General features: G+C 43.3%; 1 protein-coding gene across 2 annotated transcripts; it reads right to left on the bottom strand.

The window, feature by feature from the left end:
• Positions 1–8,637: 8,637 nt before the first annotated feature.
• LOC141056282 (trypsin-like) lies at positions 8,638–18,484 on the bottom strand. Of its 2 annotated transcripts, none has more exons than XM_073553025.1 (5): positions 18,415–18,484; positions 10,945–11,098; positions 10,330–10,583; positions 9,207–9,343; positions 8,638–8,891 (listed from the first exon to the last, which is right to left on the bottom strand). In XM_073553025.1, exons 1-5 carry the CDS (start codon positions 18,422–18,424, stop codon positions 8,742–8,744), a joined length of 705 nt encoding a protein of 234 aa, XP_073409126.1. In that variant the 5' UTR covers positions 18,425–18,484; the 3' UTR covers positions 8,638–8,741. The 2 variants fall into 2 exon arrangements, with proteins under 2 accessions (XP_073409126.1, XP_073409125.1); XM_073553024.1 differs by lacking the exon at positions 18,415–18,484 and adding an exon at positions 11,264–11,303.
• Positions 18,485–23,093: the final 4,609 nt, after the last annotated feature.

Here is a 23,093-nt window from a genome sequence, read left to right as displayed (position 1 = left end):
TAACACTTCGAGGAACTGTTAGGCGAACATGTTCGGCGAATGACTAAACGTTCGGCTAATCGAACTGAATAGAACCTTAAAAGGATCGCATGTCTCTAGTTAGATGCAGTTGCAATTACTAAAGATGAAATTTAACAGTAAATCAGTCTCCTGAGAATTCAAATGTAGCAGAAATGAAGACGTTAGCAGATATTTCTGAAACAGTATTCTTGAAAGTTTATTACCTTCTCTTGCAATAATTGATTTATGGAAAGTTTTGTTGAATCCATGGTGGACATTGAAGACACATACCTTCAAGTAAATCTGTCACCTGTTTTGGCTGTTTTAAGATGCGGCCATTGGCTTTCAGGGATTATCTACAGCATTCTACAGCATTCTATAATGCTGTAGATAAGCCCCCGGTCCAGCCTGCAGGACAAGAAAAATAAGTTTTATTATACTCACCTGGGGGGGGCAGTCCGATGCGGTCTTGTCTGATGGGTGTCGCAGGTATCGGTCCGGCGCCTCCCACCTTCATGCGACGCCACCCTCCTGCTTGCTTCATGGTCCCTGGTATTTTGCTCTAGCGCAGGCATAATTTTCTGCCTTGTTGAGGGCAGAGCAGAGTACTGCAGTGCGCAGGCGCTGGGAAAGGTCAGAGAGGTCCGGCGCCTGCGCACTGCAGTACTTTGCCCTGCCCTCAACAGGGCAGAGTATTATGCCTGCGCGGAAGCACAATGCCGGGAGTGATGAAGCAAGCAGGAGGGCGGCGTCACAAGAAGATGGAAGGCGCTGGACCCAGACCTCCGACACCCATCGGACCGGACCGCCCCCCCCGGTTGAGTATAATAAAACTTTTTTCTTATCTTTCAGGTCGGGGGCTTATCTACAGCATTGCAGAATGCTTTAGAAAAGCCCTGAAATTCGGCTGCAGCTTATAGCAGCCAAAACAGGTTCGCTTTAAAGTTGTGTTTTATGCACACATTTTAATGCTTTTCTTTTACTATAATCATGAGATTTTTGATTATCTACTTTTGATACTAATTTCACAAATGAAAGTCTACATTACACTGTGGCAAACACCTATAGTGTATATTATCATCACTATCAGCAAAAGCAAATAATAGATATACGGTAACTGGAAATGAGACAATTTCATACAACAAAAAAAATAACAATGCTGAAAATATAATTAAGCAATTAAAGAATCATTTTAGACCACATAGATTCGGCTATGTTCAGATTTGGTGAAACTGTCATGGTTTTGCATTGGGATTCTGCAAACTGACAACAAACATCTGACTTTAGCTGTAGAAGTTAGTGTGTGGATCTTTTCCGGTGGTGGAACATGTGCAACCTCTCCCATGCAAAACATGCTGTAATCAGCACCTTAATGTAGAAGTTACAGTAACACAACCTAAAACAAACAACTGCATTATGTCACTTCTATTAACTACTTCAGGGTCCAGAAACGGTTAAAAGAAGTGAAGGTACAGTCAACCAGCGGTGGAACCGACACTAGAACAATGGCAAAATCTACAATTAAACCATTGGAAGAAAATGGCCAATGGAGTCTAAAAGATGCCATGTGCACATAGCCTAATTAACCCCTTTAACCCCGAGGGCGGTTTACGTGTTAATGACCGGGCCAATTAATGCAATTCTAACCACTATCCCTTTATGAGGTCATAACTCTGGAACGCTTCAAAGGATCCCACCGATTCTGACACTGTTTTTTTCATGACATAGTCTACTTCATGATAGTGGTAACATTTATTCGGTATGACCTGCATTTATTTGTGAAAAAAACGGAAATTTTGCAAATTTCAAACTTTGAATTTTCATGCCCTTAAAGGGGTTGTCCGGGCTTTTCACATAATCTCAGTGCATATCTGGGCTGCAGAATGCTGACAATAAGTAATTTACCTTCTGTGGCCAGTTTGCAGCGTTTCCAAGATATGATCTCATGCTTCTATGAAAAATGTCCATGGGGGGTGTATTCTGGCATTGAAATGAGAACTGGTCGTTTCCTCCTACTCTACTAAAAACATGCCCTCTATAGCAACAACCCCACCCTCCATAGCAACAGGCCCTCCACGACCACATGAACAAGCCCTCCTCACACAGTAACAAATCCTCCCCCTCTAGCAGCCTCAGTGCAGAGAGCAGCTGCTCCTCCCCCAGACACACGCTGAACAGTGATCTATGGAAAGTGAAACTAGTGAGGGAGGAGGAAACGACCAGTTCTCATTTCAATGTCAGAACACCCCCCCTGGACATTTTTCATAGAAGCAAGAGATCATATCTTGGAAACTGTGCAAACTGGCCAGAGAAGGTAAATTACTTATTGTCAACATTCTGCAGCCCAGATATGCACTGAGATTATGTGAAAAGACCGGACAACCCCTTTAAATCACAGAGATATGTCATAAAAAATAGTTAATACACATGTCACATGTCTACTGAACCAAATTTTATTTTGTTAGGAAGGTATTAAGGATAAAAGTTGACCAGCAATTTTTCATTTTTACTACAAATTTACAAAACCATTTTTTTAGGAACCACATCACATTTGAAGTCACTTTGAGGGGTCTATATGAAAGAAGATACCTAAAAGTGACACCATTCTAAAGACTGCACCCCTAAAAACCACATTCAAGAAGTTCATTAACCCTTCAGGTGCTTCACAGGAATTTAAAAATACAGTACAAACATAACATTTAACTTTTTTTTCACAAAAAATTGACTTCAGATCCAAATATTTTTTATTTTACAAGAGTAACAGGAAAAAATGGACACCAAAATTTGTTGTGTAATTTCTCCTGAGCATACCAATACCCCATATGTGGTCGAAAACAACTGTTTGGGTGCACGGCAGAGCTCAGAAGGTAAGGAGCGCTGTTTGACTTTTTTAATGTGCCTAAACAGTGAAAATCCCTTACAAATGACACCATTTTGGAAACTAGATCCCCTCAGGGAACTGATCTAAATGTTTAGTGAGCACATTGAATCCTCAGGTGCTCCACAGAAGTTTATAATGTAAAGCTGTAAAAATAAAAAAAAAAATCAAATTTTCCTCACAAATATGTTTTTGGCACAAATAATTGCATTTTTATAAGGGCAACAGGAAAAATTGCACCATACAATTTGTTGTGCAATTTCTCCTGAGTATGCCGATACCCCATATAAGGGTTTGGGTGCACGGCAGGGATCAGAAAAGAAGGAGCGCCATTTGACTTTTTGAATGTAAAATTTGCTGGAACAATTGGAGGATGCCATGTCGCGTTTGGAGAGCCCCTGATGTGCCTAAACAATGAAAATCCCCCACAAGTGACACCAATTTGGAAACTAGACCCCTCAGGGAACTGATCTAGATGTGGGGTGATCACATTGAACCCTCAGGTGCGTCACAGAAATTTATAACGTTGAGCTGTAAAAAATTTTTTTAAAATATAATTTTCCCCACAAATATGTTTTAAGCACAACATTTTGCATTTTCATAAGGGTAACAGGAGAAATTGCAGCATACAATCCGCCAGTGGCTGGATGAAAGATGCAAGAGTCTGTCTGGATCCCAGAATCTCACTCAGCTTTTAAGCACGCACACTGATTACAAGCAAACAGGTCACAGGTGAGGATGTTACCTTAAGTAGCCATTCAAACCCATTTGTGTCAACTTCTGTGCATGTTATCAGGCCAAAATCACCAGGGTATGTGAACTTTTGATCAGGGTCATTTGGATGTTTTGGGTTGTCATTGTTAGGAACGGTGGAACGCACTAAATGAAAATATAAATAAAGTGCGTTCGCCGCTCGGGGTCCACCACCGTGCAGTAGGTGAAATAACCGCTGCTAAGTTGTGGCAGGAGCAATATGGCGGAACTGCACAGAAGGTTAAACTCAACCCAGGTGCACAGAGCAATCTCAGCTAAACTCACGGAGATGCCAAAAGTACAAACACAAATAACTGAGCCTGTTGTAGTCACAGTACTCAGTAAAAAAAAGCACACACGGTATACGGTCACAGGAGTAGCCCAAGACGGCGGCACTACATCTGTCTAGACCTACCGTGTGAGCGGTGCTGCAACTGCGAACGCAAGGAGGCTGCTACTGCAGCGTGGCGTGGACACTGCTGCCAAATGACAAAGGCAAGGCGCACGCGCAATGTCGGATGCTAGCAGCTGTGAAAGTTGAAGCAGAGGAGCGCTGGCGCTGATACTAACTCAGTCCCTATTCACATGCGTAATATCAGAGGGAAGGGGTTTCAAATGAGTCAGTCACCAGAATCATGAATCCGTCCTCATACACACAGCAGCAAGTATGACTATACTAGCGCATGGCGGAACAGCCATGCGTGCCTTTTATAGTAGCCGGGACCTTCTGCACGCTTCCAGATCTCTGAGATGTACCAGTGAGAACTGGAGCGGGACCTGAGCACATGACTCCCAATCTCCAATGGAAGATCGTCCCATGAGCATGCCCAGTAAGGACAGAAGGACTTAGCCTCAAGAGAGATTTGCTGCAAGGCAATCTCCTCTACAATCTTCTCTGCAGTGCAAAAATAGGAGGAGAGTGCAGAATGTGAGGATCTGGATCCCTGCTGAGTAAACGCAGAAATCCAACTCCTAACATTCCCCCCCCCCTCCTAGGGCCCCCCTCCCTGAGCCTTACGATCCACCAACTTGTGCCCGTAAGAGGTATAGGCCTCAGACTCGTCCGCAGGCAAGTCTGATGTCCCGGTAGATGACAGAGAGACACGGGACACGTGGAAGGCCTCAGGGGTGGCAAGATCGCCAGGTCTGAGAAGGGACCCGTGGGAGACAGCAGGAGCGGAAGTTAAAGTGGAACGCCACCGTTTGTCAGCGGACGTCTCCGCTCTTCGCTTAAGGAGGCTATTCCGAGCACAAAAGGCGCAGGCCCGAATATATTTTTTAACATCCCGAGCCCTTTGCGGCCATCAGTAAGTCCCTGCCAGGAGTTTTGTGGTCTGCATATAGCCACAGTGACCACCCCTCCTGGACGTGTGTGCCCAGGCAAGGACCTTTGCCCGAAGGTGGGGAGGAACAAGGGTCTTACCTGGCGGTACAGAATTTGGCTGTTGCGGGGCACTGTTGTTCTGAGACCCCGCATGTTGACAAATAAGGCCGCGACTGGAGTCTTGTGCCGGACATGCCTGGAGAACGGCGTGAGACACCTCCATGGGCTCTGGGGGTGGAACCTCTGGCTCGGGTAGTTCCAGAGGCTCAAAAAAATTGGGAGATGGAGTAACCTTCCGTTTGGATTGAGCACGCTCCATACGGCGCTCCGAAAAACGGAGGTCAGTGCGGGTGGAAATGGCAAACAGCTCTTCCAAACTGGCAGGAACCTCTCTAGTGGAGAGAGCATCTTTAACGTGCTCTGCCAAACCTCTCCAAAACACAGGGATGAGGGCTTTATCGGACCACTCCAACTCGGAAGCCAGTGTCTGAAAACGGATGGCATACTGACTAACCGAGAGAGCACCCTGAGTCAAAGCTAGAAGCTGAAGAGAGGTATCGTGCATGACCCTTGGACCAAGGAAGACCTGCTTAATATCTGTTAGAAAGTGAGCAGCGGTCCGGAGTTCTGGGTCACCACGCTCCCATAGTGGCGTAGCCCACTCCAACGCTTTGTCCGACAGCAGGAAAACAATAAACCCCACCTTGACCCGTTCCGTAGGGAATCGTGCAGCCAGTAACTCCAGCTGAATGGAGCAGTGGCTGATGAAACCCCTACAGGAGGTGCCATCGCCAGAAAATTTCGGGCAACGGGAGGCGGGTAACTGTCGGCGCGGGGGAGGATGTGGACATACGGGAAACCGCGTCTGTGATTGCCTTTACAGCAGCTTCGGTGGATTGTGCAGCTGAGAGAGCCCTCTCAAGAGTGGCCAGCTGGCCCTCAAGCTGCCGAAGACACTGTAAGAGTTACTGCTGTTCTGCCATCACTAGCCAGACCCTGGTGCTAGTATAATGATAGGAAGGGCGGAACGCACTAAATAAAAATATAAATAAAGTGCGTTCGCCACTCGGGGTCCACTGTGCAGTAGGTGAAATAACCACTGCGTGGCAGGAGCAATATGGCGGAACTGCACACAGGGTTAAACTCCACCCAGGTGTGCAGAGCAATCTCAGTTAAACTCACGGAGATGCCAAAAGTACAAACACAAATAACTGAGCCTGTTGTAGTCACAGTACTCAGTAAAAAACGCACACACGGTATATGGTCACAGGAGTAGCCCAAGACAGCGGCACTACATCCGTCTAGACCTCTCGTGTGCACGGCGTTGCAACTGTGAACGCAAGGAGGCTGCTACTGCAGCGCGTCGTGGACACTGCCGCCAAATGACAAAGGCAAGGTGCAAGCGCAATGTCGGACGCTAGCAGCTGTTCAAGTTGAAGCAGAGGAGCGCTGGCGCTGATACTAACTCAGTCCCTATTCACATGCGTAATATCAGAGGGAAGGTGTTTCAAATGAGTCAGTCACCAGAATCATGCATCCGTCCTCATACACACAGCAGCAAGTATGACTATAATAGCGCATGGTGGAACAGCCATACGCGCCTTTTATAGTAGCCGGGACCTTCTGCACGCTTCCAGATCTCTGAGATGGACCAATGAGAACTGGAGTGGGACCTGAGCACATGACTCCCGATCTCCAATGGGAGATCGTCCCATGAGCATGCCCAGTAAGAGGACAGAAGGACTTAGCCTCAGGAGAGATTTGCTGCAAGGCAATCTCCTCTGCAATCTCCTCTGCAGTGGAAAAATAGGAGGAGAGTGCAGAATGTGAGGATCTGGATCCCTGCTGAGTAAACGCAGAAATCCGACTCCTAACAGTCATTATGATTTAAAAGAGAAAACACAGGAGTTTGACAATAAATGGCCTCACCCAACCACTAGCCATGAGTGGAGAAAAAGATTTGGTGTTATCATTCATATTCTCTGAAAAAAGGCCAAGAAAGAAAAAAGTCTGCTGGGGTATGTAAACTATTGAGCACGACTGTATTTTTTTACAGGAGACAAGAGCTTCAAGTATTAGATGTAAAATGAATAATATATACTGTGTTTTTTATTTTAATTCAATATTTATTTATTTTAACTTCTTTTTTTTTCTTTAGTTTGAGCACAGGTTCTAGCTGATGACTACGCCCATCAGCCGCCACCTGCTCCTGCTGTTATCAGTGTCAGTAGGCATATGCTAATGAGAGTAGTTGTCTCTCATCAGCTGTGACCTGCGGTAAGCTTTTTATCGCGGGTCACAGTCACTGCTGCGTGGTCACAATGACATCTGACAGCATGACCCTGCAGCACTCTGGCCAACGTTAACGATCTTACCGCCAATCAGAGATACCATGAGCACACAGCCTTAGTGTAAACTTCATCATTTACCAAACTTTGGCCAAATTTTGCCAATTTTGAGGATATTGCTCGAATACGCAAGGTTTGTACCAACTTTGAGATTGATGAACATTTTCTGAACAAGTTCACTCATCTGTAGTGAAATCCAAGTAATCCTTTGATTTCAAGGATTCAACACCTTAGTTTAGTCTGAAGTCACAACCGTTCCACGCTATCTTCTCAGGCTTGCTTTGGGGTTCTTCAGAGATTAGTGCTTGATCATCTCCACTTTACTTTCTACGAAGCCTCTACTGTTATTGGCCTTACCATTTCTATGTTGATAACATTCAAATATATACCTTTTTATGGTTTTGTCAAGTCTGCACAACCACAAAACTTTGCAGATCGATCCTGATATGCTGTGATTTAGAAATACTGAAAAAATAATAGGTCCCAAAGGTCCAGTATTTGATAACCACATTTAGAGGTGACTTTGGAGCCAATAAGGTCTTTTATGGGATGATTCGTAAATAATATTTCAGATCTTATTGATGATCTGTCCTGTGTGTACAATGATTAATTTACAACAAAGACTATGATGCTATTAAAAGTGGATGTACATGTACTTTGCACGCTCTAAATTTAATCAAGTTAGGCTTTATGTTATCTCTCATCAAGTTCTAGGTGATTGCCTGCACAGATCCGGTGCTATCGTAAGTCCTGACAACACACAATAGATCCCTTTAAACATTTTGAATTAAAGCTATTAGCCAGTCAGTTATCAATCAATGCCAGGTAGATGCTGCCCAGGAAAATAAAATGATGAGATGCACATGATTAGATCATAGTTTTACCCTTTACTGAGCAGTCTCACTATAGAACCGAATGCTCCATGAAGTGGTCACACAAGACTTATTAAGTCATTAATATGTTTTATTTTTCAAAAATGCTGTCTTGGCACTTTCTACAAAGGAAAATGTTCCCCCTTTAACCACTAGTCAGAGGTCTCTTACTTAGCCAAATTAGATATCCTGCTTTGCACTAAAGATGGGCAACACACCGAAACATGTGAAAATAGAGTTTCTGGTTTATTTTTTTCCCCTAAGTCATGTGGCAAGGCTCGTTAAAGGTTTGACATTGACTTTTAGGATTGCTACATCCAATGAGAGGCACCAGAGATCATGTCATCTTCTTTCTGCTGAGGTTATTTGCATATCAAAAATGAACAAAAATTGGAATCTGTTCAATCTCATAAGAACTAAACGGAAATGTCTCTCTACTTTCCAAGCATTAAATACTGAAGCTTTACTTTTGTTTAACTTTTTATTGGTTGTGAACTGCCACAATGTTGTGAATTACAATAAGGTAGCAGAGTAAGAGAAGATGACAATCAGAAGATAGAAAACGTTTAGTTGGCGGCAACGGTGCTGGAGATCCAGGAGTTGTAGTTGCAGACCTTGGTGTAGACACCAGGATAGTTCCTTTGGGCACAGCCGTATCCCCAGGAGACAATACCCTGGAGCTGTCCATTGCAGACCACGGGTCCACCAGAGTCACCCTGAAAAGATGAAAAGACAAATTATAAATGATTTTTCGTGGAACTACAGTATTAGTCAATATCATGAATCAATATGAAGAGATGAAACCAATAGGGAGGAGAAGGAGGCTCTGCCAGAAACCTTTGGTGTTATCTTATATCACCTAAGAATAAAGGATCAGACAAGTTAAAATCCATGAGCCTGACATCAGCGATTATGGGTTTGACCAAAAATGGTGGATTCAGCCAATGTTCATCTACTGAATAGAACTATAATAATGGCTCCCAGTCTAGAGTCACAGATCTGAGATGTATGAGATTATAAAGTCACATTACCTGGCAGGAATCCTTGCCTCCTTCCAAGTATCCAACACAGATCATGTTGCCGGTGATCTCTCCTGGATAGGCATTGCTACACTGGGCGGCAGTCAAGACGGGGGCATCCACGCACTGGAGGAGGTTGGGCATGTTGGCTACAAGTAAATTAACAATAAATATTATAATATTGTATGTGGAGGCCAAAATTTGTAACTATATCAAAATAAAAACGTGGAATCAACAAACATCACGGCGTTTGCACGTGTTCTCTTGCAGATCCTTATTAAAGCATGGTGCTACCTCTAACAATACCTTCTACTTTCTTGGAATATTGACCTCAGACTGTTTTCTGACTACTCCTTTGTCTCACCCCTCTGTCTATCACGTACTCTATTGGATTTTGACCTCAGACTTCTTGACTATCACACCTTACGACTAATCTTTGAGTAGTGACTAACGTCACATCAATATTGGCTATGCCACCAAAGAGTTGACTTCTAAGAAACGTGGACATGTAAAATATTATGAAAAATACATGATTATATAAATATAATTTTTGGTAAGGCGCTTAATGTTTCATGTTGACTAATAATTGAATAAGTTAAAATTTCCTTCATGTTGGAAGGGATCTTGATGTACATGGTGCACCTTCTAATGCACCTTTTGGAGCTTTTACAGAAGGTAAAGTTTAAAAAACCTACAAACGCAGAATATTAACAGATTGAAAAAATGTTGCATTATCTGGTTTTAATTGTTTATTGTAATATTGGTATATATTCCCTATAACTGCATTCAAAGGTATGTCCCTAAGCAACCTCCACCCCTGAACAGCTTCCATCCCTGAGTAGCCTCCATTCCTGAACAGCTTCCACCCCTGAGTAGCCTCCTCCCCTGAACAGCTTCCACCCCTGAGCAGCCTCCACTCCTGAGAAAACTCCAGTTTATAACATATTAGTAATTCCTGCACAATTTCACCTTCTGTTACTGTGATAACATCTGTGCTCTATTTCTTTACTTTTCTTGAGCTCCATCCCTGAGGAAACTTCAACTATGATATATCGCAAACACCTACACATTTTTCTTGCCTTTAAAGCAATACTACTAACAATACATATAGAACTTTATGTAATATGTGACGTACTTCCACTGCTGAGGGTGTTACCCCATCCGGAGATCAGACAGCTGGTGCCGGCAGAGGGGCAGCCACTAGGCAGACCAATAGCCTTGACGTAGGAGTTGAGGGTGGCAGCAGATGCCAGCTTGATCAGCATGATGTCATTGTCCAGGGTATAGGAGCTGTAGCTTCCATGTCTGATGACTTTGGCTGAGCTGATGAACTGCTCAGTACCTTCACTGACAGCGATGTTGTGCTCTCCCAGTCTGACCTGTAAGCTCCTGCAAAAATATAAATATTTTTTTCTTATCAATTTTGTTAAGATAATACTGATAAAATAATCAAGAATGTAAAATCCATAAAATGTTGTGTATTAAGAATTTCTATATTGCAAAATTCAATAAAATTAATTAACTGCGGAGATCATTGAACATATTCTTGCTCTAGAGACCAGTTCCCAATCTCTTGGCATAGCTTCAATACAACATACACTTTACGTGCTCTGCTCATACTGTTATTTCATGAAAGGGGGTGGTGTCAATACCACAATTACTTCATAATAAACAATAGAAAATAATAAATGTCAAAAGTTGGTGACTTTACTTGAATGACTAAGTTTTGGTTGATATTCCGGTTACTTACGACTTGTAACAGTGAGCAGCGGAGACCACCCACAGGTTGTTGATCAGGGATCCACCACAGAAGTGGTAGCCGGAGTACAGGGACACCTGCCAGGGGACGGAGTTCTTGGTACAGGTGTAACCTCCTACAATCTTGTCATCATCTTCAAAAGCAGCTGAGAACATTACAAATAACCAGGTTTACATTGGTTGCTCATGAGTAAAACATATTTCAATAGTTGACATTATGATCAAAAGCAGGAAACATCCTCATAAGGGTCGATACAAAACAAAATGTTGGAGAATGAACAATGGTCTTCAGGAGGAAGCAGAGGACTCACCAGCTGCTCCAAGGAGCACACAGATCAGGAGGAGTTTCATAATGGATCCAGAAAGAATATGGACTGAGCACAATCCACAGATATTTATACCCAAAAATGATCACCCCTCTACCCCCTCCTCAGCCTAGAGAAAGTTAATTATTATTCATGTAGCCTAAAATATACATTCTAATCTATGGATGAAGGTCACTTATATAGAAATGTTCTTCTGAAAGTTTGATTAGATATAGCCATAGTTTCAAAGTATGTAAGATTTAAAGTAGACATATGTCCATTCAGTTCAATCTATAGTGTAACATGATAATCCAGACGTAGGCAGTAAAACCCTGAGACAGATGTTGATCAGCTAATATTAGGGGGGAATCTCCTTCTTGACTCCACATATGGCAACCACATAAGTTCCCAGGATCAATGACCCATCACGAAATGTAGTAACATAGTAAGGCCGAAAAAAGACATTTGTCCATCCAGTTCAGCCTATATTCCTTCAGAATAAATCCCCAGATCTACGTCCTTCTAAAGAACCTAACAATAACTGTAAGATACAATATTTTTACGCTCCAGGAAGACATCCAGGCTTCTCTTGAACCCTTCGACTGAGTTCGCCATCACCACCTCCTCAGGCAAGGAATTCCAGATTCTCATTGCCCTAACAATAAAGAATCCACTTATATGTTGGTGGAAAAACCTTCTCTCCTCCAGACGCAGAGAATGCCCCCTTGTGACTGTCACCTTCCTTGGTGTAAACAGATTCTCGGAGAGATATTTGTATTGTCCCCTTATACATGGTGATTAGATCGCCCCTCAGTTATCTTTTTTCTAGACTAAATAATCCTAATTTTGCTAATCCCCTTGTAGATTAGTTATTGTAGTTATTAGGTATTGTAGTTCCCCCTTCCCCTTTATTAATTTTGTTGCCCTCCTTTGTACTCACTCTAGTTTCATTATATCCTTCCTGAGACCGGTGCTAAAAACTGTACACAGTACTCCATGTGTGGTCTAACCAGGGATTTGTACAGAGGCAGTATAGTGCTCTCATCATGTGTATCCAGACCTCTTTTAATGCACCCCATGATCCTGTTTGCCTTGGCAGCTGCTGCCTGGCACTGGCTGCTCCAGGTAAGTTTATCATTAACTAGGATCCCCAAGTCCTTCTCCATGTCAGATTTACCCAGTGGTTTCCTGTTCAGTGTGTAATGGTGATATTGATTCCTTCTTCCCATATGTATAACCTTACATTTATCATTGTTAAACCACATCTGCCACCTTTCAGCCCAAGTTTCCAACTTAATTAGATCCATCTGTAGCAGAATACTATCTTCTCTTGTATTAACAGTGCTCATAACAAGACAATGCTCATATAGTGCTCATGACAGTGCTCATATAGTGCTCATACACTTGCTGCTGCTAATAACAGTGAGGACAGGAGCGGCAGATGAGAGTATTCCTCAGCCGCTCCTGTGCTGTAAATAAATATTTTTTTTAAAAATGGCGTGGGTCTCCCCCTATTTTTGATAACCGGCCAGGCAAAACTCACAGCTGGGGGCTGCAACCCTCAGCTATCAGCGTTATCAAGGCTAGTTATCAATAATAGAGGGGTCCCCATGCTGGTTTTTTTAGTTATTTAAAAAAATAACTTAAAAAACCAGTATGGGTTCCCCCCCTTTTTGACAGCCAGCCTCGCTAATGCTCATAGCTTGGGGCTGGCATTCTCAGGCTGGTAAGGGACCCTGGATGTTGCCCCCCCAGCCTAAACAATAGCAGCTCGCAGCCAGAAAAGGCGCATCTATTAGATGTAGTCCCATCAGCTGACACCAGTGACTGGAGATAAACTTTATACCTCCGATCACAGCTGAGCACTCACGCTGTCTTTTGACACTCTAAGACACTAGATAGCTAGTATAAAGAAAACACCGTAAGCACTACTGAGATAGGTGCCAAAGTAGGTTCCCACACCATGCATATATAGAACAAACTTGGTACTCAACTTATGATGAAGAACGTAAATTTAATGCAGTCATCGGACCAGCGGTGGATGCCGCGTCACTTGAAGACACACTTGTACGCAGCTAAAGGATATCTTATAGAACAGGCAACACCGGTTAGACTGTACTAACCCCTTACACATTCCGAAGCGGGTTAAAGATACCTACGTATCATGGTACAACTTAACATTTCCTCCACTCACCACACTATTTCTGCAGTCGGTAACTGATGAAGGTCAACTCAACCAAAACGTTTTTGTTAACTATTTTCTGGACTGCAGTAAATTTATCTTCTTCATCATAAGTTGAGTGCCAAGTTTATTCTATACTAGATAGCTAGTTTCCTGTATGGCTGGGAAATTGTCCTTCCAGCAGAATATTTTTTTGTGCGCCATTACTGCGGTCCACAAACAAAGACAGCAAGGCCCATTTCATAGAAGTGTGTTGTGCACTGCTTCTATTGTGCTCCATGCATGAGTAGAACTTTCTAAATTTTATTTTATTAAAAAAAAAAATTGTGGCGTCAAACGTGATACAGCCCGCCATATACCACATTGCAATTTAGTGGCGGTAAAAAAAAAAAAATGTCAGTTGTTAACGTTATTCAACAAGCCATATATCAAATTGTAATTTAGTGTCAATGAAATTCAGCTGTCTACATAGCTCATGTCTGTAAAAAAAACCCACTTTTTCTTTTGCTAAACATGATACAGCCCGCCATATCCCACGTTGTAATTTTGTGGCGGTGAAATTAAGCTGTCTGCAGAGCTCCTGCACATTAAAAGAAAAAAATTTATCTTGCTAGACAACGTGATACAGCGTGCCATATCCCACCTTGTCATTTAGTGGTGGTGAAATTGTTCCGTGTGCACAGCTGTTGCACATTAAAAAAAAAATATATATTTTTTTGCAAACGTGATACAGCAGGCTGGATGTGAGTTTGAAATTGTTTGGAGCATATCTTCTCGGTTATACAGGCCTCATCCAGGCTAAAAACAAATTTGATAAAACAATCAGTAGTAGCTCTAAAATGCAAAGGGGATCCAAGTTCTTTACTTGTCTCTTTCCCCTCTTTTATGAACTCCATGCTTACCGTATGTCTTGATAATATTATGAGATTGTACGTGTATCTGAATAATAAAAAATTATATATTATTTTACCTACTTTTTGGATGTACACTCTGTCTTTATTGTATTTCAATGATTAAGTGAGTGTTCCTAGCTATTAATCCTCCTTTGGTCCCTTTGTAATGTTTTCTGAGGACCATACATGATGCAGTAATAATGGATTTCGTTCTAATTTGTATATGTACCTATAAGTGGCAGTATGGAGGAGAGAGCTTCCTTCTCGAATGAGCCATATGTTGGATATAAAATGATGATAAATCTTCTTGGTTATTCAAAATCCGCAATCCAATAAAAAGTCGGTGATGAATAGCAGCGCTGTCCCAACCGGAAGCAGCGACCGCTAGAAGAACTGGAAGACCGGTAAATAGAAAGACTCCGGCGGTACCACGCTGGAACAGAGCGTCATGTTAGTGATCGTCAGCACAGGACCTGCGTGACGTCAGAGGATCACGTGGTAACGCTGGACTGCAGCCGCTACGGTGCGGTGGACAGACCAAAAACACTTCCAAAGCGTTTCGGAGACGGCTGTCTCCTTTCTCAGGGAATGGTCCTGCTTCTAGTCATGGAGTATTTATGGGATCTTAGCGGATAAGTTCATACAAGCGTGAAGGTTAATTTACAATCAATAAAATCCAAATAGTTCCATCTCGCTGTTAAGTTCTTTTGGAATTTGTGTGTCCAATATCCGATGGGATTCAGCACGTGACATAAGTTTAACATGATCCCCTTTCAGGCTTGTTGCTGAACATGTTCCACACCTACAACCCTCATGATGGTTAACAAAATGCTTGCTTAACGGGTGCCCCATAAATTTCTTTTTGATATTACGAATATGTTCACTCACTCTAGTTTTCAAGGGGCGTTTAGTATGTCCCACCTATACTTTATTGCAGGGGCATCTAATTGTATAAAAGACACTTTCGGTACTACAGATAATATAATCATGAATTATGTGTTCTTTATTACCTTCTGTGAGTGCCAGTTGCTTGGAGGTTTTCGTTTGTTAGCATATGCAACATTTCTTACATGGAAAAAATCCTTTAAGATTTTTCATAAAGGGAAGTATGGGTTTCTTAATATGTGTCAGAGGTATCGTAGGGGCAATAAGGTTTACCAGGGTTACATGCTTTTTGTATACAAACCTCGGGCCTGGAGGAATTTGTGGACCTAAGAGTCTATCCTCCTTTAACCCTCCGTCAGGAACAATGGATCTGACAGGCGCAGCTCTTCTACTTTCATTTCTCCCTTCTCACCAGATTTTCAGGAAACCCCCTCCCTCTAGATAGTCTCCTGGCTCTAGCTGCTGTGTGAAACCTGATACCAAAGTTGGTCTGCAGAGCTTCAGGAAGGAAGATATAGCTGTGCTGGCTTCTCAGGCTCATTGGTTCCGAACACATCACACTTTATAAGGTTGGTATGTAATGTTTTTAGTCATTACTATTGTTTATTTAGCTTGTTTTATGAATGGATAGAGAAAGGTTTGTGGATATTTCATATAAATAAGGCAGATTTTCTTACAAATGAAAGTGTACTTCTCAGGAGTTTTGAAGTTTGTGTATATCAAAGTTATTACTTTTATGTTGAGTAAATGGGTTTGTTTTGCACCTGATAATGTGTAGTCTCTTTTATTTCATCCCTATGAATGTCTCTGATCACTTTTAGATCACTGAAATTGAGAAAATTAGATATTCTAGGCATTTTTCTAGCCTGCGCTTGACAGGCACATTGTTCCATTACGAGTTAGTGCGAATATTGTTTCTGACGGAGGGTTAAGGTATCCCAGTGTTTTTCACTATTCTGGATAAGATGTGTGAATTAGAGTTGTATTCCTAAATAATAGGTATGAAATCCTCTTGAATTTCACATCTCCTTTTGGTCCTATTAATAGAAGGGTTGCCTCTCAAGAAATCCATAGCGGGTTTATTTCTCAGTGTTTTTAGCTTCCTCTAGAGTATCATGATCATAAACTTTTTCTAAAAATTGATCAGTGAGGAAGACGGCTTCTGAGTCATAATCTTGAATTTTAGAACAGTTCCATCGGATTTTAGTAAATTGACTCTTAGGAACGTTCAATAACCAGCCAGGCAGATGGCAGCTATCTGTCAGAATAAAACTATTTGTGTCCGTAGGTTTCCGAAAAGTGCGAGTTTGTATTTTATTGTTCTCAATTAAAATAGTAAGATCTAAAAAATGGATACTACTCATACTAATAGTGGAAGAAAAATTAAAAAAATATTCGTTTTTATTAATATCCATTAAAAAATGTTGAGTGCCTCCTGGCTCCCCGACTGTTAGGCGTCAGATTTCTCCCTCTACACAGGAGGAATCCCAAGCCTTGCCTTTTGCGGTCTCCCATTCAGTCTCGGCCTCAGAGGAGCCTGCTCAACAAAGACGTAGGTCCCGGCGCCTTGTCAGGCTAGTGCTGTCGGGTTAGTTGCTGCTGCCATCCCTGGTTCAGCTATAGCAGCCTGCGCTAGTCAGCGGCGAGCTGCTCCTGGGACCCTTTTTTGCTCCACTGAGGATGCCCGTGGCTCAATCTCTCTTTGGAGTTCAGGGGTCACATGCTCAGGTCCCATGCCTGTTCCGATTGGACCAAGAGGAAGGTCCCGGAAGGTCGCCACCATAAATGACTCGCATGGCCGCTAGGCCATGCGCTAATATAGACTCTAATGGCTAAGTGTGTGTATGATGATGGATGCTTGTGACAAGGGACTGACTCATTATGACTCCCTCCCTTGGTTGTGCATGAGATAGGGTTTGTAGAGTCAGAGTCAGCGCTGAGTTGTGGCTCTGCCTAGCACCGCAGTGCTCCCAGCTCCAAACACATGCTAGCGCCAGAGTGTGCCATTCAGCACAAGGTGCCACGTTACCGCATATACTGCGGCGTCCGTAAGAGCGGCTCCATGCGCTTTCCAGCTCTAAACTAGGCTGGTTAGTGGCGTCCACCAGTGCGGCACTGCATGCTCCAGTAGCAATTTACTTTAGTTCCGTTCTCCTGGCATCGCAGTTGCGGTGCTGCATGCTAGTGAGTCAAGAGGGATTCTAACCCTGTGTCCTTGGGGCAGAGTCCTGATACTCTACACTAGCGCTCCCTTTGCCGGGCCCTGTGAAGTTAACATGCTCTGGCATTTGTTCCAGTGGCTCTGTGAGGTAACAGAGTTCGCTCCTGTACACACCAGGTCAGTCGTTAACCCGCCGGTGTGCAGTTAGTACTCCACCATTACCGAGCAGCAGGTTACCATCTCTGCACGGTGGACCCCGAGATGCGATCGCACTTTCTTATATATTTTATATTTAGTGTGATCTGCAACCCTAACACCGACCAAATAAAAATGATGTCATCCATAAATCTTTGCCAGAGCACCAGGCCTGCGCGCAGCTCACCAGCCAGATAGATGGTATCCTGTTCCCATCTTCTGACATACATATTAGAGTAACTGGGCACAAACCTGGTGCCCATAGCAGTACTGCACTGCTGGGAGTAGTAGTCCTTCTTGTATTTAAAATAATTATGTGTTAATATAAACAAAATGCTATCTTTTAAAAATCCAATTTGCCTCTCCGGAAGCGATTTGTGTTTATCCTTTCTAATGTTGTATCACTGTGTAGAGAGAGGTGATATCAAGAGTGCCCAAGATATAGTGGTTTTGCCACATGATATTTCCTAACAGTTGCAAAATGTGTGTACTGTCTTTAAGATATACCGGTAGTAAAGGAAATATTTTTTGGAGATGGCAGTCGATATATTTGGACAAATTTGCTGTGAGGCAATGGATACTGGAAATAATCGGCCGGCTCCACCATACTCTTGTGGATTTTTGGAAGATAATAAAAGATAGCTATCCTAGGGTACCGAGTATAAATAAAATCAAATTCATTCTTAGTTAGGTATCCCATATTGAACCCTCTATCTATGAGGGTTTTCTGCTCTGTCAAATAACTAACCGTTGGGTCAGCAGATAACTTGGTATAGATCCGGGTATCATTTAATAGACGTAAGGCCTCCTTATGATAAAAGAGAAAAAGAAGCCAGCTCACCTGAAGGCATGTGTAGTGGATAGCCCGGACCACGTGCAGTCTTCACGCAGTAACCAAGGAAAAAGAAAAAAGGTCCAGCTTTGCAAATTCAAGTCCAATTTATTGTTAAAAACAAGTCCAAAACAGAGTAAATTATGCAATAAATGCAATAAATGCAATATATACTCTTTCCACCCAGTAAATTACAAACACATGGTGTGAAGGGAGAGAAAAAAAAAAAAGGGGGGAGAGGGAAACATGTGTGAAATATAAAATATAGGGCTCCCCCTTCTCTTCATAAAAATTGTGTTTTTCTTTTTCACATTATTTTTTATATTTTATATTTCACACATGTTTCCCTCTCCCCCCCTTTTTTTTTTTTTTTCTCTCTCTTCACACCATGTGTTTGTAATTTACTGGGTGGAAAGAGTATATATTGCAGTAACACTCAGGGGAAGTAGTTTTGAGAAAGAACAAGCTATTGTTTGAAACGCGTAATCTACTACTTGTTACTCATGTGAACACACTATTTTTTGCTCTGTTTTGGACTTGTTTTTAACAATAAATTGGACTTGAATTTGCAAAGCTGGACCTTTTTTCTTTTTCCTCCTTATGATAGTCAGCCTTGTCCAAAACAACGATTCAACCCCCTTTATGCGCTGGACAAATTATAATTTTCTTGTTATTTTGTAAAGATTTAATAGCTTTGCGTTCCAATAGCGAGAGATTCTACTTATAGTTAGAACATTTGTTGTCACTAATTTTACGAAGGTCAGCTGCGACATTCTTTTGAAAAGCGTCCAGGGACTCAGAATATTTAGAGGGTGAAAATGTGATTTGTTTCGTAACTTAGTGTGTACAAAAGTGCTATTAACATTGGTATCACTAACAATAGGATTTTTTTTTAAATGCTTTTTTTATGGCTAATTTGCGCATTAATAAATTAATAATATCACTCTTATGGTAACCATAAAGTGAAGAAAAAATGGTACCACGAAATGGTATATCAAATATAAAATTGTATCCTTTATTATAATATTAAAAACAAAATACAAGAGAAAGGTGATGGACAGAATAAAGAGGGACTATCATGCCATGGGAAATCCCACTACAGCGATCCAATTAGTGTCATTGACCACAAACACCCACAAAATATCAATGCAAAAGACATGACAATATATGAACCATACTTGGAGCAAGCACCCACAATATCCCTTTATAATATTAACAGCCACCATGGGTATATATTAATTATAATTAAAAAAGTTGGTGTGCAGCTATCTCCTTATAAACTAACCTAGCAGCACAATGCATTGAAATAGGTATGGAGGTGTGTGACAAACAATGTCTGGTACATATGGGTCACCCTCGAACACCCAGCGGGGTACTCGGTACCAAGCCGGTGACAAGGTGGGAATATGTCACAGCAGCGGTGACCCGGTCCGTGGCCCTAGGCGCCTAATATCAATGGCGATGATGTTAATGGTGTTAAAGTTTATATGAATAGTTCGTGACTAGTGTTGAGCGATATCGTTCGATACCCAAAAATATCGTATCGGATGGTATCGCCCGATACGAAAAAAATATCGGGTATCGCCGATTCCGATACCGGAAGTCCCATTCAAGTCAATGGGACTTCCGGTATCGGAATTTAAAAAAGCCCTTTATTTCCTTGTTGGCTAATTCTACATAATTGAAAACCAATAAGAATCATGTAGAATGTATTGTGGGAGGTGGAGGAGACATTAAAGGCATAGTGGTTTATTCAAATCACATGGCATAGCATTAATTCCAATTTTTTTTTTCAAGACGTTCGGAGTTAAAAAGATATTGACTATGTTAACCTTTTTTATATTTTGTCAGATATGTATGTTTCACAACTTCCATGCTCTTCACCTTCTTTTGTACTTCTCCCACACTTTCTCCTTCATGATCCGCAGCAGTAGCATTTTTTTCATCAACTTTTTCTTCACCTTATTCATCTTCTTCTTCTTCATCTTCTTCCCATTAATTTTTTTTTTCCATTCTTCATATTCTTCTTATTCAGCTATTATTAATTTTCATATGCTATTTCTTCATCTTCTTCCTATTCTTCTTTTTCTTCATTTTCTTATGGTGACAGGCATTCCTGTAGTACTTATCTATAAAAGAAATAAGATTACTCCTTACGTTCTGCCTGTCACAAAAGATTTACAACAGGATTTGTCCGCGTTCAGTTTGGCCTGCAGCAGCAGGCATTTTCCAGGGGCACCACGAGGAAGAACGGACTCACCCCCATTTACTTCTTAGTCTTCTTCTGCTTATAATTTTGATTTCTTCTATGCTGATTTTTAGTCTTATGCTTAATGTTCTTCTGCTTTCTGTTCTTCTGCTTTTGCTTCTTCTGCTTCTTGTTCTTCTGTCTTTTGTTCTGTATCTTGGTGGTTGTCTTCATGTTCTTTGTCCTCTTGGTCATATTATTTAGTGTCATATTTCTGGTCTTCTTTGGTGTGGTCTTCAGGGTCGTCGTCATCAGGGTCGTCGTCATGGAGATCAATAAGGATTACCAAAGACAATTTCAAAAAGCTTGATCTTGGAAATGTAGCAGAAGGTACAAAAAGGCTGAGAAACTGGCGAGAACCAGCTGACAGTACTGGAACCCCTATTGGCAGCAGAAGGAACAATAGCCAATGGCACTACTGAGGAACAGCTGACGGTGCTGGACCCCGGTTACTATGCAGGAGGTACCTGTGCTAGAAACCACTACCAAGGACCAGCTGACCTTGCTGTACCTCGGATACCGAGATGGAGGCACCTAGGCCAAAGGCTCTGGCGAGAACCAGCTGACAGTGCTGGAACCCGGATGGGTAGCAGAAGGAACAAGAGCCAATGGCACTACCGAGGACCAACTGACGGTGCTGGACCACGGTTACTAAGCAGAAGGTACCTGTGCTAAAAAGCACTACCAAGGACCAGCTGACGGTGCTGGACTTCGGATACCGAAATGGAGGCACCTAGGCCAAAGGCTCTGGTGAGAACCAGCTGACAGTGCTGGCACACGGATGGGTAGCAGAAGGAACAAGAGCCAATGGCACTACCGAGGACCAACTGACGGTGCTGGACCACGGTTACTAAGCAGAAGGTACCTGTGCTAAAAAGCACTACCAAGGACCAGCTGACGGTGCTGGACTTTGGATACCGAGATGGAGGCACCTAGGCCAAAAGCTCTGGCGAGAACCAGCTGACAGTGCTGGCACCCAGATGGGTAGCAGAAGGAACAAGAGCCAATGGCACTACCGAGTACCAACTGACGGTGCTGGACCACGGTTACTAAGCAGAAGGTACCTGTGCTAAAAAGCACTACCAAGGACCAGCTGACGGTGCTGGACTTCGGATACCGAGATGGAGGCACCTAGGCCAAAGGCTCTGGCGAGAACCAGCTGACAGTGCTGGCACCCGGATGGGTAGCAGAAGGAACAATAGCCAATGGCACTACTGAGGAACAGCTGACGGTGCTGGACCCCGGTTACTATGCAGGAGGTACCTGTGCTCGAAACCACTACCAAGGACCAGCTGACCTTGCTGGACCTTGGATACCGAGATGGAGGCACCTAGGCCAAAGGCTCTGGCGAGAACCAGCTGACAGTGCTGGCACCCGGATGGGTAGCAGAAGGAACAAGAGCCAATGGCACTACCGAGGACCAACTGACGGTGCTGGACCACGGTTACTAAGCAGAAGGTACCTGTGCTAAAAAGCACTACCAAGGACCAGCTGATGGTGCTGGACCTCGGATACCGAGATGGAGGCACCTAGGCCAAAGGCTCTGGCGAGAACCAGCTGACAGTGCTGTAACCCGGGTGGGTAGCAGAAGGTACCCATCCAAAGCAAAGTATCCAGGCCGCAAGCCGGCCGCAGTTACCGAAACCCACAGTCCTACAGGGGGTCCATGTCCCATTGGCACTACGGATCCAGCCTTCAGTGCCAGTTCCCGCAGCCCACATAGGAGTCACCTATACTGCAGGCACCGTAGAGTCGGCTAACCCGGCCGCAAGACGACAGGACAACGGATTGTTGGCATAGTGACCTTGACACTACCCGGAAACAGCTGGAGTGCTGGAACCAGGCTGGGCAACAGGGAGTACCCGTGCCAAAGACACTGCCGAGAACCAGCTGACGGTGCTGGAACCCAGATGGGTAGCAAAAGCTTTAAGAGCCAATGGCACTACCGAGGAACAGCTGACGGTGCTGGACCACGGTTACTAGGCAGGAGGTACCTGTGCTAGAAAGCACTACCAAGGACCAGCTGACGGTGCTGGACCTTCGGATACCGAGATGGAGGCACCTAGGCCAAAGGCTCTGGCGAGAACCAGCTGACAGTGCTGGAACCCAGGTGGGTAGCAGAAGGTACCAATCCAAAGCAAAGTAGCCAGGCCGCAAGACGGCCGCAGTTACCGAAACCCACAGTCCTACAGGGGGTCCATGTCCCATTGGCACTACGGATCCAGCCTTCAGAGCCAGTTCCCGCAGCCCACATAGGAGTCACCTAAACTGCAGGCACCGTAGAGTCGGCTAACCCGGCCGCAAGACGACAGGACAACGGATTGTTGGCATAGTGACCTTGACACTACCCGGAAACAGCTAGAGTGCTGGAAGCAGGCTGGGCAACAGGGAGTACCCGTGCCAAAGACACTGCCGAGAACCAGCTGACGGTGCTGGAACC

This window comes from Dendrobates tinctorius, unplaced genomic scaffold (assembly GCF_039654945.1).
Source record: "Dendrobates tinctorius isolate UK_male_01 unplaced genomic scaffold, ASM3965494v1 ptg000196l, whole genome shotgun sequence".
Taxonomy (NCBI): Eukaryota; Metazoa; Chordata; class Amphibia; order Anura; family Dendrobatidae; genus Dendrobates; species Dendrobates tinctorius.
This window is presented reverse-complemented; position numbering and strand designations above follow the sequence as displayed.